Source organism: Lagenorhynchus albirostris, chromosome 15 (assembly GCF_949774975.1).
Source record: "Lagenorhynchus albirostris chromosome 15, mLagAlb1.1, whole genome shotgun sequence".
NCBI lineage: Eukaryota > Metazoa > Chordata > Mammalia > Artiodactyla > Delphinidae > Lagenorhynchus > Lagenorhynchus albirostris.
In genome coordinates this window covers 47,314,384-47,329,908 of record NC_083109.1, presented here as the reverse complement: position 1 = coordinate 47,329,908, position 15,525 = coordinate 47,314,384, and the positions used below count along the sequence as shown (strand labels likewise).

General features: G+C 53.5%; 1 protein-coding gene across 1 annotated transcript in view; it reads left to right on the top strand.

The window, feature by feature from the left end:
- Positions 1 to 15,525, top strand: part of SLC24A3 (solute carrier family 24 member 3) — a 455,864-nt gene that overhangs the window by 260,013 nt on the left and 180,326 nt on the right. Inside the window, exon 3 of the mRNA XM_060122869.1 lies at positions 5,024 to 5,100. Within this exon, the coding sequence (XP_059978852.1) occupies positions 5,024 to 5,100 (77 nt within the window). The remainder of the gene's footprint in view (positions 1 to 5,023; positions 5,101 to 15,525) is intronic.

Genomic DNA, 15,525 nt, shown 5'->3' with positions numbered 1-15,525 from the left:
CCTAGCATGACAAGGGAACCTCGGGCTCCCAACGGCCCGAACAGGGAAGCACACTTACCAGATGCTCATGCACTCACACGGCTCCTTCAGACTGGATGCCACCCTGGAGAAACAGACGCAGAGGCCAGGCAGGCAGGAGTTGGTGACTGGCGGATTTTAACACTGATGCCGGGCAGCATCCCACCATCATTATAATTAGGAAGAAATGCAATAGGTACCCGGGAAGCACGGTGGGAGGTGTTTCACACACGCTGTCTGTGCTCTTCCCAGCAACACTGCACGGATGGCATCCACACCTCATCTCACAGACGAAGGAGGTGGACTCAGAGAGGAGAAAAGATAACGTGTGAGTGGTGTAGGTGGGATCTGAACCCAGCCCTGATTCCGCACGGTGGGTTCTTATGTGGAATGTAACCAGCAGTCCCAGGATGATGGTAAGTTCCCAGCAATGGTGAGCATCCTAGCTCAGGCCTTAAGAAACGCCCTTGGTTCTTTTGGATTTGGATGCAAGAAGCACCGGCAAGTGGAGGGCGGCTGGGATGGCATCAGTACCGCCATCAGCTCTGCGGGACGCACTGCAGGCCCCGCCTGGTTTTACGGGTGAGGAAACGGAGGCCAAGAAGTGCTGGGCAGAGTCTTCCAGTCCAGCAGCCACCCTGTCTCCGTTCACTCTTCTTGGGCAACTGCAGCTCTTCTGAAAGCACCGTTTCTGGGGCGTGCTCCGGACGCGCAGGCTCAGCGGCCATGGCTCACGGGCCCAGCTGCTCCGCGGCATGTGGGATCCTCCCGGACCGGGGCACGAACCTGCGTCCCCTGCATCGGCAGGCGGACTCTCAACCGCTGCGCCACCAGGGAAGCCCCAGCAGCTATTTTCTTGAACCGTAGGGCCAGCCAGGGAAGGCTGACTCACTCCATCCCCAGTCAGTGTCCCAGTCCCCTCCCTTCAGAGCTCTTCATCCTGCTGACACTTATTAGGCACCTGCTGTATGCACTGACCGTACTGTGTGCGTGGACCAGAGGCAGTGGAGACGAGGAACCGCAGCCATTTTTCAGATGGGCCAACAGGTGGATTGAGGCCCGCAGAGGTGAAGTGACACGTCGACAAAGGCCACACCGTGGGAGGCCTGGGTGTGAACCTCACAGCTCCAGATGCCCTACTGAGGATGCTTTCCGGGGCCCAGGCTGACCCCTTCTTAGGGAGATTAAACACCATCATACCAAACTGCTTTAGAACCTGGACGAAGCAACGCTGCGTGAAATAACAGCGTGTGTACTGGTAGACGCTGTGTGGGGTGCATAGGAGGGGCTGATGAGATAAGTCGTGAGCACTGGGGGCATCCCCCCAACAAAGCTGCTGCCCCCGTGGGTCTCTGGTGACAGGGCTGCTCCCGAGACACCTCCTCTGTGGCCAGGGTCGTCTGCTACTGCCCTTTGCAGATGAGCCAGAGAAGATTCTAACGTGGTGGATTCGATGCTTAATATAAGAACAGGTTACAATGCAGCTCACTGCGGTGCGCTCTGAACACTCAGGCACTGCCACGCTGGACTCGGAAGGCACAGCACAATGGTAGTTTACCCACACTTTTAGGCCCGGGCCCAGGGTCTTACTTCTGCCACCTCCACCCCACGCTCCGCCGCTCTGTGCTGACGCCAGTCATGCATGAGCAAGTTAGGGGCTCTTCCTCCTATTCATAGAGACACCCTGTCCCTCTTCCCTTGCATTTCCTCACAAGGGCGCTTGGAGGATCATGGAGATCATGGGCGTCCCCTGCAGACACCACGCAGCCCATGCAGGCATCACCACGCCACGTGCAAGGATGGTTTCTTGATGCGCCTGTGACTCTGTCTAGGGCCTTCTCTGTTCCCAGGAACACACCTGACTTGGCCAGTGCAGAGGTGTGCAGAAGTGTTAAGGGTCTGCCCTAAAGTGTTGAAGACAGCCTTAAAGGTGACGGATGGGGGTCCACGTATAGCCCCGGGGCATGCAGTGGCTCCCAGTGGGGCCCTGGCAAGTCTGAGCCTAGGTATCAGCTCCTTCCCTTTCTTATCTTACCTCTCCACTCCCCTCCTGGGGTCGCCTGCTGGCCTTCCAACTGTTGTCTGGGGGCCTGCTCTGGAGCGACCCGCCTATGAAGGAAGCGCATCTCTTGGAGGGCAAGGGGAGACAGCCCCAGCTCAGTTGTTAAAAGAAATCTCTTTTCGTGACATTTTTCCAAAAGATGATGTATCTCTAAGAGGGAGCGTGAAATACCTGCAGTATTCTCTGCAAGGTGTGCATTAGCTCTTTGAAATCATTGTAGTAATTTCCTCGGCAGCCCGGTGCATGTTTTCAGAGGGGCTGCCATGAAGGGGCGGTTGGAGTGGGAACCGTGTCAGGTGAGGCTTCCCGGGCACACTTCTCCTGGCCGCTCTTCCCACACGCCTGGGATCCACCAAAGAAGACTTCTGTTGCTGTTCAGAAGCAAACCAATTTGAAAGCATTTAATTAACTCTCCGCTGCCTTGCATTCCCCCCAGCTGACCCCCTGACACACCCACGCTTTGTCTCAGCCACTGCCCAGCCACCTTCAGCTCAGTGAGGAGGTCCGGCAGGGCCGGCTGCTCTGCTCACAGCCCCCAGCCCCCCCACTGCTACACTGGGATCGTCTCACGGAGAATTTCACCGATTTTCTCGTGGCCAGTCATGGGTTCCGACAGGAGGAGACACCCTTGACCGGGGACTAGGAGTTTCCGGCTGGTGATGAATCAGGCACCAGGCCAGGAAGAGCAGATCAAGACGGGGACACTGCCAAGCCTCCCACTCGCCAGAGAGAGAGGAGGGTCCCTGAGCCGTCAGGAAAGAGGAGCCTGAAAGAGAGTGCTGTGGTCCCCACGCCCACTCCCCCCTCCCGTCCCCCTCTCACCCCCGCCCAACATGTGCTTGGCCAGGACTTTGGACAGCATTCAGCCCCTCCGGCGTCAGCACTGGGCTCTGTGGGTCCTTCCCCTTCCAAGGGCACAGCCCTCAGCCTGGTCCTATCCAAGAGCCCCAGCCAGGTCCCAGGGTTGGCTGGGCATCCAGACCTCTGCCAAGACCCTCCCCGACCAAAACTCGAAGCCCAGAGGCTCCGCCTGGTCACGGTCATTCCACTCACCGCTGAGTGCCAAGGGGATTTAAAAACCAAAATGCGTGGATTCGAAACATAAATGTATCACGTACTGACATAGTACCCTTGATCAAACCATTCCTGCAGGTCCTGGTAGAGAGGCAGGGATGACGGAGTTGGCACGGTGTGGGCGCCTTGCAGACGCGGACTGGTAAGGCTGCCTGCACCATGGCCTTCACTGCCTTCACCTGCTGCCCTCAGCCAGGGTGGGGTAGGAGGGATGAAAGTAGCTGCTTCCATAGATCAGCACCAGAGGTACCTCGAAGCCCCCTCACTTTTCCCACCTCCTCCTCGCTGATGGTGGGCGGTCCCCACGCATGAATGTTCTGCGTGGCGCCCATCACAGGGCAGACCCTGGTTTCAGTTTCCCCAGGATGACGGCTGTCCTGATCGGTACACTAACCAGGCCAACCAAGCAGTCTCCACTTCTGGGGGTAGGTGGGCAATGGGATGGTCACATTTACCCGGGAGCTGCCCGGCGCTGAAAAGCCCCGTGACGGCTGCACAGAGAAATGCAAAGGAACAAACAGCCCACCTGCTTCCCTCAGGTGTGTGGAGGCAGAATTTAGATCAGATCAGGTCCCCTGCTTGGAGGGGCCCCCAGAAGGAAGAGGTCACCGGGTGGAGTAAGATGGTTAATAGATGCCGGGAGCCGGGATCACGGCACGAGGGCGGCCCCGGCCCGTCTGCTGGGTGTGTGGTCCTCGTTGTGGACCCTCTAGCATGGTGTCCAGTCCGGCTGCGCCTCGGGTTCCTCGTCTACAGCACGGGAGCAGCAGCTTTCCGTCCCGGGTCAGAGGCGTAGTGGGTGCCAAGTGCAGGGCCCACGCCTGCCAGGAGCAGAGCTCACTGCGTGCGCCGTTGTCAACTCTGCACAAGTCTGTGTGGCCGTCCTGCCCTCAGAGCCTCCGTCTCTGCCCATCCTGGCCTGTCAGCAGCCAGCCCATCCCACGGGCGCTGAGAGTTCATACAGACGAAGGGCACATCAGGAAGGACCTGTGGGCGGGGCTTGTCATCTTCAGAACCACGGAGTGGGGCTCAGGGTTGGCCAGGTCCAGGCACACGGTGGGCCGGACAGTGACAGGAAATCTGGGCTCTGGGTGCCCGAGGGTGAGAGACAGGCCTGCCCTGCAGGGTTCCCTCTCCTTAGCTTTGCCCCACAGCGGCCATCATCAGCATCCTGGGTTTGGAAAGTGGGCAGAAAGGATGATTTCTCGTGGTTTCTGCCCTGTACTGGACTCCCTGGGGAGGGGAGGGCAATGTGTTATAGAAGTGAGAGCTGGTTGGGAGTCATAAGAGGCCCAGGCCCCAGGCCAGGGCAGGAGTGGGACAAGGAAAGGAGGGACAGAGGGACCATTTAGAGCAGGGACTTAATCCTGTGTGTGCCACGGACCCCTGGGTAATCCCTGAAGCCTGCAGACCTCTGCTCGGGAAAACATTTCAGTGTTTGCAGGATGTGTGAGGTGACGGAGGGAGACTGGTCCACTGAAATGAAGTCGTCACTGTGTTAGAAGATAGACCTGCATGATCGTGGTTCCCGTGTTTTCTCACGAACCCTTGGTCACAGGTGGCGGTTTGCAAGCCACCCTCACTCTAAAGTGATGAGTGAGCCATGAGGATGGCAGGACAAGGGTCATGGACGTGTCTCCTGCGGGCAGAGCCCGGGCGCTTCTAGCACAGCTGCAGTTTGTTGCCTCCGTTCTTATCTGGAGGAAACACCAAATTCCAGTTAGAGATTTGTGAACATAAAGATGTAATCTTTCCTCATCCAGGTTCGTGGACCCCGTATCAGAACGAGAGTGGCGGCGCTGTCCCGGACCTCCCGCCCTGAACGTGTTGCCACCTGTACTGAGCTGTTTTTCTCTCTCCCTTCTGTAGCCCTGCACGAGTTCCCCAATGACATCTTCACCAACGAGGACAGAAGACAGGGGGCGGTCGTCCTCCACGTGCTCTGTGTAAGTACCCCTCTGGTGGCCCTGTCTTCAGGGCCGGAGGGAAGGCCTGGCGGGGGTCTGGGGGGCGGGGTGCAGAGAGGTGCTCTCAGAGGAGTCTCCCCTCCTGTTCACGTACCTGGTAGGGGGCCTGTGAGCCCCATGGAGGGCGATCTCCAAATGTACTTTTTAAAAAATGTTTTTATTGAAGTATAGTTGATTTACAGTGTTTCAGGTGTGCAGCACGGTGATGCAGTTACGTAATATATATGTGTGTGTATATATATACGTGGACCTATTCTTTTTCAGATTCTTTTCCATTATAAGTTATTACGAGATATTGAGTATAATTCCCTGTGGTTTACAGTTAGTCCTTGTTGTTTATCTGTTTTATATATGGAAGTGTGTATCCAAATGTAGTGTGTCTAAGAGGCCACGGGTGTGTACACTGGAAGATACCTGGATTTTTCTTTCCTTGATACCCATGCCCAGGGCGTGGGTTCTGAGGTTGCGCAGAGCAAGGGCTCTCTCTGCCGAAACGCCACCTTCTCGGGGAGGCCTTCCTTTTCCAACCAGCCTTTGTCAACTGCCTGTCTTTCCCCTTACCCGGCTTTACTTTTCTCCACAGCACCGAGCACTCTGTGACATAATATTATAGAGTTATTTGCTTACTGCCCGTCACCCTCACTCACACATCAGCCCCATGAGAACAGGGACGTAGTTTTGTGCGTGGCTTCCTTCCCAGACCTGTTCCTGGCACATGATGGGGACAAAGTATTTGTTAAATTCGTGGATTCAATGTAATGGCACGTAGTAGGTGGTCCACCACTGCCCTAGCACTTCGTCCACAGGCCCAGTGGCTTGAAGGCCTTTGGTTTTCCTTGTCCCCATTCGGAGAGTTTGGGGAGGGTGCAGGGGTGAAGCTGTCTCGAAGGAGTGGCTGCAGAACCAGAAAGACCCAGGGCAGAGGCTCCACCAGGTCCGTCCCCGTGCTTTCCCATCTCGGCGGCATTCACTCTCCCCCGGAATGCTCTTAATTCCGTCTGGTTACTTATTGCTGGGAAACAGTCTCCAAATTTAGTGACACACCCAAGAACCACTTTCTGTTTCTCATGGGTTCCAGGGGTCAGTAGTTCAGAAAGGGCACAGAGGGGATGCTGTACCCCCGGATCCGGGGCCCGGGGTGGGACGATTCGGATGGCTGGTGGTGACGCCGATGGCTGGGGCTGGAGCCATTGCTGCTGGAGGAGCCCTCGGAGAAGGCTCGTCCACTCCCTTGTTTGCTGTCCATGTCTGCGGTGCCCAGAGGACTAGGTCGGCTGCGACCGCTGACCAGAGCACCTTGGCGTGGCCCCTCCAGCGTGGCTGCACGTGGCAGCCGAGGGTTTGCAGAGGGAGGGTCGCGGTGACAAGGAAGAAGCCCTGAATGGCCCGGCCTTAGAAGTCACACACGTCATTTCCGGCGGCCTCTATTGCAGTCACACATACACCGTGACTCAGGGGAGGGGACAGAGACCTTACTTTTCCAACCACACCGGACCTGAGTAGGTCAGTGGGCGCACCCTGGGCTCTGGAGTCAGACCAGACGTGGGCTGGGGCCCAGTTCTGTGCTCCCTGCTTTGTGCGTGGCTTCCGGTAAGATATTTACCCTCTGGACGCATAAGCTGCCCTCAGCGTGACCCCCTTCCTGGTGAACTTTCCCCACGCACCCCAACCGGCCAATACTCTGCCTGAAAAAAAGGCACGAGGGATCTTCTGTCAGCAAAGACGTTCTCTAACAATGCCAAACGGTAGAGCAGACTCTGCAGCCTCCTGCCCTTCAGCGCAGCTACAGGCACAGAGCAGTTACTGTGGAGGGCAGCTGCCACCCCTGGCACCAGGGAGCCTTCCCGGTCACCGGGCTGAGAACGCCCCAGCAGCCTTAGCGCCCTGATGCCTCGGCACCTGAGAGATGAGGCTTCCCCTCTCGGCCCGGGCCCGAACGGCACGAGCTTCCGTCTCCCAAGGCAGTGCGGTTATCTGCCGATGGCGGGGCTCCACCTCCCACCGGGGTCCTGAGGAGGGTGCGTGCGCCTCGTCCTCCGTGAGCCGAGGGTCCCCGTAAGGCCTCTGCCCTCTGTGGCAGTGCATCCCAGGCAGGCATGAAGGGTAATTCTCCCCTTTGCTTAAAGGTGCTTTTTTTCCCCACATGCCTAAAGGGGTGGACATAAGCCTGCAGCTTCACACTTTGTCATCACTGGCTCTGACCCCCATCCTCAGCCCTGGGCCCTGCATCATAGAAACCACAGGGCAGGGAGTCCAGGGGCCAAGGTCAGCGTCCACCCCTTCAAGACCACGCTCCAGGCACCCGGAATTTCAGAATTCTCCACCCAGGCAGCCTGTACCTGTGGCCAAGGCCTGCGCAGGCCTCCTCCCGGACCCACCTCACGGAGGGAGGAGACCCCGGTGGAGAAGCCTGACCTCCTGCCTAGGGGGGTCCCCGTGTAGGCAGGTGCAGGATGGGGCCAGGCTCGGGCCAGGAGGGGCCCCTCTTCTCCACCTGTCAGGGTGGGCCTGCTGGTGGCCTCCCCAGGGTCAAGGAGCAAGTCTCGGTTATCCTACCCTTGAGAGTATAAGCCCCCTGGGGGGACCTGAGCATCCCGAGAAACCCTTACGCAGCGTCTGACGAGTCGCAGAACAAAAGCTGCTCAGTCCCTGATTGTTCAGCACTGAGACAAACCGTTCTTTTTACCCCTCCACCCGCTATGACACCCAACACATTTAAGGCGCTCAGAAATTGTCAGATGAATGTTGTTGGTTGTAAGAAAGGCTGCCAGGGCTAACCTGAGCCGTTTCGGTGGCCAGTGAACAGATAAATGCATGAGTCAGAGCTACGGGAGCTACACACAGGTTCCTGCACTCAGCCTGCTGGAAAGCACCTCCAAGCCCCTGCAACATGGTGGCACCGGGCTGGACCCTTCTAAAAGCCCGGACACAGCTCACCCTGCAGGAACCCGCTGTCCTGTAGGCAGGCCCACCTCTGGACCGCTCCCACGGTGTGTGAGCGTGGCCGTGCTCCCCCCAGTGCCGTGGGAATGCAGTGCTGAAGGGCAGCTGAGTGGGTTTGAAAAGTGGGCAGGCATTTTCTAAAGGAGAAGGGGGAAGGGATTCCAGACAGGAACCAGAAACCCGTGATCGAAGATGTAGGCCCTCGAGTCCAGGGGTTCTGGAGTGAGCGGAAACTAAGGTGGGAGGGTGGGAGGTACCAAGAGGTGACTCGACTGCTGGCTTGGAAGTGCGGGGAAGCAGCCCCCAGTCGCCATCCCTCCTCGCCTGGGGAATTGGATCAGGCATGGCCAGAGGTGACCAAGAGCAGTCTGCTCCCCAGCCAGGCGACAGAGGTCCAGGAAGTCCAGTGAGGAAGGCTCAGGACCATTTGGGTAGGGGTCCCAGAATCCAGGTTCCTGAGGAACACCTCTCAGGACATCATAAATGGGATGTGGGGACTCATCTGGCCTCCTCCAGTGAGGGGAGGGAAGCCCTCTGTGGGAGGGTCCCAGAGCCATGTCCTGTCACCCCAGGCCGCCCCAGGGAGAGGGCCCCAGGAACCGACTGGCAGTGATTTGGGGTCTCCACAGGAGTGCCTGAGCCTTTCAGAGTATAACCCAAAACCTGATTAAACTTTACATTTGCACCTAAACTCACACACCCCTTTGCACACAGACCCGGTGCGTTTGCTTTTCACGGGAGGCTTTTCGCGTAGCTGCTGTGCTCAGCCGGGTGCTGGCCTCTGGTCACAGGTGGTTCCGAGGACTCCCCGAAACCATCCTTCAATCTTACTTGTCAAAAAAGCTTACCTCTCTTTTTCTTTTCTTTCACACAAATGCTTCCCTCTTTTGTGTGAGCTTTGTGGAAATCACGTAGCCATTTCTGGTTAAAATTTCCCCACACTGACTTCAACCTTCCCTTGGCTTTTTCTGGTTTTGTGGCTATCAGAAATGCTCAGGCCTGAGACTGCACTAGAAAAAGAGTCCTTCCGACTTTCTTTCCATATGGGTTCCTTCCTAGAGTGCAAATCCGTCGTCTGTGTAACTTTATCAACAATGACTATCCCCGAGGAAACACACTTGTCTGAGAACTTGCTTTACAGTCAGCCTGTTCTAACGTTGAGATGCTGAAAGCAGTGTTCCTGGTCTGTGAGGAGATGTGCACCCTAGAAACTCATGGGCCCTGCCCCAGATGGACAAGCAAGCCTGGAAATAACTTTGTGGAATCATGCTTTGTTGGTGATTTATAAATACCTTGTGACGTTTTGCTGCGCGTCCTGCGTGTAGACAGCCGAATCTCTGCGATTGTGGGCCGGGCTCCACATTTTCTCTTCCAGTGAAGAAGCTTTAAGTCATCCATGTTTGAGATTCTTTCTCAAGACTGGTCTGTCTTTAATAAATCAGCCTCCACAGCAGAAGTAAATGCCCCCTGTGTACCTTGTTAGCTTTCGAAGGGATTCTGCCTAAGTTTTGAGCCTTCTTTTTGCATTTTTAGTGTGATTCCTCTCTTTTGGCGGGCAGAGATTTCTACATGCTTGGGTGTGAGGTGGTAAGGTATCGCACTCCTGGAAATGAACGTGGAGGCCTTACAAATGCAAATTCTGCTAAGTGAGTCTGGAAGATGGGCTGCTAGCTGGTCCAGTGACTCAGACCCACCCATGGACCAGCCCAGGAAAGAAACATCAACGAGAATGTTTCTGACATCCATCCTTATATTCTAAAACCTAGACACTCTGTGCCCATGGAAGAAACTTCTTCCTCCGAGGAGCCTTTAGGGTCACATCAGGCTTCCTAGGGTGGCCAAAGGGATGCTCAGGCCACCAGGAGGTCCCTGACCGTCTTCCTTCAGCCAGCTCTGTCCGGTGGGGGGACTCCCTTGTCCATATGTCCATCCTCACTGCATCCCAGTGTCCAGTATCCATTAGTGGCTCCCACGTGAGGAGAGGAGGTGGGATCCCAACAGCGTGGGTGTTAGAGAAGCACAGGCAGGAGCCATGTGCTGGGCCATCGTGCGAGGGCTCCCGCCCAGGGAGGTGCTCCAGGAGCAGCAACGGGGACCGTTCATGTCAGTCCCTGCAGCATCCCCATAGGATGGTGTCCAGGACTGGATCCCCAAGGTTGGTGGTCTCCCCAAGCCCCCAGCTCCTGTCCACATTTCTCTCCTCCTTCTCTGCCCCGGAAGTTTTTAATCTGGTCTAGGAATTGGGGAAACTCACTCTGTGCGCCTGCATCCAGATTCTCCCTTATTCCCAGATCAGCTTTTTGAACTCAAGAACTTGCTCATTTCTGTCTCGTGATTCCATGAAGACCTCCTGTCTCCCCAGAGCTGCAGAGGAAAACAACTGGCACTGGAGGAAGGCCCCTGGGACAGAGGTGGTGAAATGTGATTGGAATTCGAGGGTGAGGCTGTTCAGATATCGTCCTCCCTCTGCAATTGTGGTTTCTCTAGGTCCAGTCTGTATTTCCTTGATGTCGCGGCATTGCCTGCCTAGCCCAAGCAGAGTGCCTGCGTGCCCTGGCTCTCTCTGTCCTGCCCCCTCTAGGCCATCTCTGCCCCCGAGCTGCCCCCGGCTCCCCCTGGCGTCCTCTGCCTCTGCTCTGCTTGCTCACTCCCCGCCCCACCCGCACTGTTCACTGTCCCTTAATTCACAACCCCCAGAAGCCTCGTGTTTTTTCTGCCAGACCATGGGTCACCCGCCGACCTGACACTTGGCCAGGTCTTCATCAGTCAGGGACACTGAAGCACAGGAGGGTGGGCGGATCCTGAAGGGGGACTCTTGGCTTTGCAACCTGCACCCTAACTCCAACCTAACCCCCCACCCAGAGCGAGGCGAAGGCTACTTTGGATGTGCTCCCTGGGAACCCGGGGGAGAGCCCCATCTCAGGTGGGAAGGACTCCCTTCCTCTCCCTGACTCCTCCAAACTCCAGTCCCCTTTCAGTCCTGCGGGAGGGGGCTCTCTGGAAGGGGCCTCACTCAGTGGATATCATTTCCTTGTGGGCTGGGCTGCTTCCAGTTATCTGTTTAATTATAATATCTGGAAAATAGTTTCCTTGGATCCACTCCCTTGCCTGGGGCCTAGATTGCTTTTGTTAAGAGCCAAAGAATAAACTAATTGATGCCCTAGCCAGTTCTCAGGGGATGGAGGGGCTGGGGTACCAGCAGGAGGTGGAGGGGGCCCTTCCTGCCCCCCCACCCCCACCCCCCACCCCTTGCCGACCTGGAGAGGCAGCTCTGCATGTCAAAATGCCACCTCAGCCCCAGGGGTTATTTTTAGCTCTCCAAGGCCAGCTTTTGCTTTTTTGGGCCTGAGACTCAACTTTACTTGCATAGACCAGCGCTATCTAGTAGCACTTTCTGTGCTGATGGAGGTGTTCTCTCTCTGCTCCTTCCAATACGGGGGCTGCTGGCCACCTGTGGCTACTGAGCATTTGAAGTGTGGTTAGTCTGACTGAGAGGTTAGTCTGATTTTAAATTTTATTATAATTAATATAGGTTTAAATAGCCACAAGTGGAAGGGGCTCCCCTAGAAAGCCTAGAGATGAATTCTAATTCAGCATCATCCCTCCCTTTGCTTATGTTGTCAACTCAAAATCACGAAGCAGAGGTGGCCGGGAATAAAAGGTCACCAGGAAAGAGGCGCTGCTCCTTTACCCCAGCCTCTGATGGATTTAGTAGCTCCAACAAACGGGATGCAGAGAAGGCACTGCCAGGCCACCAGGACGGGATGTTTGATGAGAGAGTAGGACACCGAGATTAGGAGTGAGAAAGTATATCACCAACATGCTGGGGGCTTTGGAACAAGTTACAGAACTTCTCCTGGCCTCAATTTCCACATCTGTAAAGTGGGAGTACATAGTAGATACTCAGGAAATGTTAGGTTTTTTAGTCTTCACCTTCTCCCCACCCCACATCCCTCTAAGGGCAGCTCACCTGTGCTTAACCCATCACAAAGGACCAGAGACAGACCCACTGGGAGACAGCCCCGTCTTGCAGGGCACCAGGATAGGGGGTGTCCCAGAGACCTCTGTGCAACTGGCATTTCCACCCAGGGCCCAGGGCTCTGGGAGAGGGGCTGCCTCAGGGGTTTTAACATTTAAGGGGACCCACAGGATCTGGTCAGCAAGGCCCTGGCACAAGCTCACTGGTGAGGTAGATGTGTTTAGTTAAGGGATTTCACCCTGGAAGAGAAAAATGATTAGAGGAGCTTGTGGAATTTCCTGTTTACTCTTGGAAAAGTGCTGAGCATGTCCTTAATTTGTCAGTGTCAACTCAAAGCTAAAACTGGTGTCCAGAGAGGCTTAGTACAAAGAGGGTAAATTATGTTCCCATAGATCTTAAGTTACTCACTCCTCTCCTCGCATGAGACCCAGTTCAGACGACCCAGGGCTGACCATTAGGCACCATGGGCTGCACACAGCTTGGCTGGTGGTTGATTCTCCAGGACCCGGAGCTGGATATAAAGCCTGGAGGTTAAGAGCACGCACTTTGAGTGACGCCCACCTGAGGCTCAGTCCTGGCTTTTCTACCGATGAGCCGCGTAGCCATGACAAGCTGCTTTACCTTGCCACGCCTCCGTTTCCCCATCGGTCCCTGGAGGTAAATGCACGCCCATCTCATCTGGCTGCTTTCAGGAATCATGAAGACAGGCGTGCAAAGCTCCTGGCGGAGCATCTGGCGCTGCCTGGATTATGCCCCACCTGTACCCACTTAGTATTTACAGCGGGTGTGTGCCTGCCTGACCCCCCATCATCCAGCCCCCGTGACTCTGGGCTTTTTCTGGTCCCCAGAGCCCCTTCTACCAGAATGCAGGGCAGCACAGATGTGCCAGGAAGTCACCAGCCCCCAGAAGTAGCCCTCAGACAGAGAGGGGTTGGTGAATAAGTAAATACCTCGGTTCCCTTGTGCCTCGGATGTGCTCACGGAAACGCCACCCTGTCTCCCGCAGTTGTCCAAGCAGGGATAAGCTCTAGGTGCCCATCCAGCATCTTGCTGGATAACACACCTTGACGAGCTGCCCGTTCTTCCCCAACTCAGTTTCCTGCTCTTCTCCGGGGGGCTCTTCCTGAGATTCCCCCCTCCCAGTTAAAAGACTTGCACTGGAATCCTGGAATCCAGTTCTGCTTCTGAGGCAAAGGCTGAAGAGATATCACCTACCATTATTATTATGCACATCCGTTCCCTCTCTAAAACCCATGAGGCTACAGGAGAGGCAGAATTCTGAGACTCCAGCCCCTTCTGGACAGGCACACACTAAGGTGCGACACGAGTTGATCTACTGTGTCTTTGGTTCACGTCCTGAACGCAGCGCAAGAGAGAAAGAAGCTTTGGGGGGAATGAGCTTTGGAGCAGACAGTGTCACATTGGATCTTATGAGGAGCCCCAAAGGGTGATGGGAGAGAGCATGCACATCGCTTAGATACCAAACGTTTACCCATGGGGACTGGACACCCGCAGCCTGCTGTATGCTTCTCTTCACCTTATTTATCGAATTTATCACTTGGTCCACGCTTCCCCACTCTAATTATTTTATTTTCCTTTATTTTCTTACATACAAAACAAACTTAATTTCTGTGTTCCTCTGAGATGACATTGCCAACAGTCCCAGTCTGTGAATAATAGTACTGTACTGACTACAATTTTGTAGTATTTTTTCCTCTGTAAAGTGTAAGTTCAAAAGCTAAACACACAATGAGATACTGATACTTAGCCTAAAGAACTAGTCTTTAGCAAACATTGACCAAATCAATCTGGAAAAAATAGCCTGTTACATGCTCTAATTTATCAGAAAACACTCCATGTATTTTTCTTTTTGAATTTTATTTATTTTTTTATACAGCAGGTTCTTATTAGTCATCCATTTTATACATAGTAGTGTATACATGTCAATCTCAATCTCCCAATTCATCACACCACCACCACCCCCGCCAATTTTCCCCCTTGGTGTTCATACGTTTGTCCTCTACATGTGTCTCTATTTCTGCCCTGTGAATTGGTTCATCTGTACCATTTTTCTAGGTTCCACATAAATGTGTTAATATACGATATTTATTTTTCTCTTTCTGACTTACTTCACTCTGTATGGTAGTCTCTAGATCCATCCACATCTCTACAAATGACCCAATTTCCTTCCTTTTTATGGCTGAGTAATATTCCATTGTATATATATACCACATCTTCTTTATTCATTCATCTGTCGATGGACATTTAGGTTGCTTCCATGACCTGGCTATTGTAAATAGTGCTGCAGTGAACACTGGGGTGCATGTGTCTTTCTGAATTATGGTTTTCTCAGGGTATATGCCCAGTAGTGGGATTGCTGAATCATACGGTAATTCTATTTTAGTTTTTTAAGGAACCTCCATACTGTGCTCCATAGTGGCTGTATCAATTTACGTTCCCACCAACAATGCAAGAGGGTTCCCTTTTTCTCCACACCCTCTCCAGCATTTGTTGTTTGTAGATTTTCTGATGATGCCCATTCTAACTGGTGTGAGGTGATACCTCATTGTAGTTTTGATTTGCATTTCTCTAATAATTAGTGATGTTGAGCAGCTTTTCATGAGCTTCCTGGCCATCTGTATGTCTTTGGAGAAAAGTCTAGGTCTCCTGCCCATTTTTGGATTGGGTTGTTTGTTTCTTTAATATTGAGCTTCATGAGAGGTTTATATACTTTGGAGATTAAACCTTTGTCCGTTGATTCATTTGCAAATATTTTCTCCCATTCTGAGGGTTGTCTTTTCGTCTTGTTTATGGTTTCCTTTGCTGTGCAAAAGCTTTGAAGTTTCATTAGGTCCCATTTGTTTATTTTTGTTTTTATTTCCATTTCTCTTGGAGGTGGGTCAGAAAGGATCTTGCTGTGATTTATGTCAAAGAGTGTTCTTCCTATGTTTTCCTCTGAGAGTTTTATAGTGTCCAGTCTTACATTTAGGTCTCTAATCCATTTTGAGTTTATTTTTATGTATGGTGTTAGGGAGTGTTCTAATTTCATTCTTTTACATGTAGCTGTCCAGTTTTCCCAGCACCACTTATTGAAGAGACTGTCTTTTCTCCATTGTATATCCTTGTCTCCTTTGTCGTATATTAGTTGACCATAGGTGCATGGGTTTATCTCTGGGCTTTCTATCCAGTTCCATTGATCTATATTTCTGTTTCTGTGCCAGTACCATATTGTCTTGATTACTGTAGCTTTGTAGTATAGTCTGAAGTCAGGGAGTCTGATTACTCCAGCTCCGTTTTTTTCCCTCAAGACTGATTTGGCTATTTGGGGTCTTTTGTGTCTCCATACAAACATTAAGAATTTTTGTTCTAGTTTGGTAAAAAATGCCATTGGTACTTTGATAGCGATTGCATTGAATCTGTAGACTGCTTTGGGTAGTATAGTCATTTTCAAAATATTGATTCTTCCAATGCAAGAACATGGT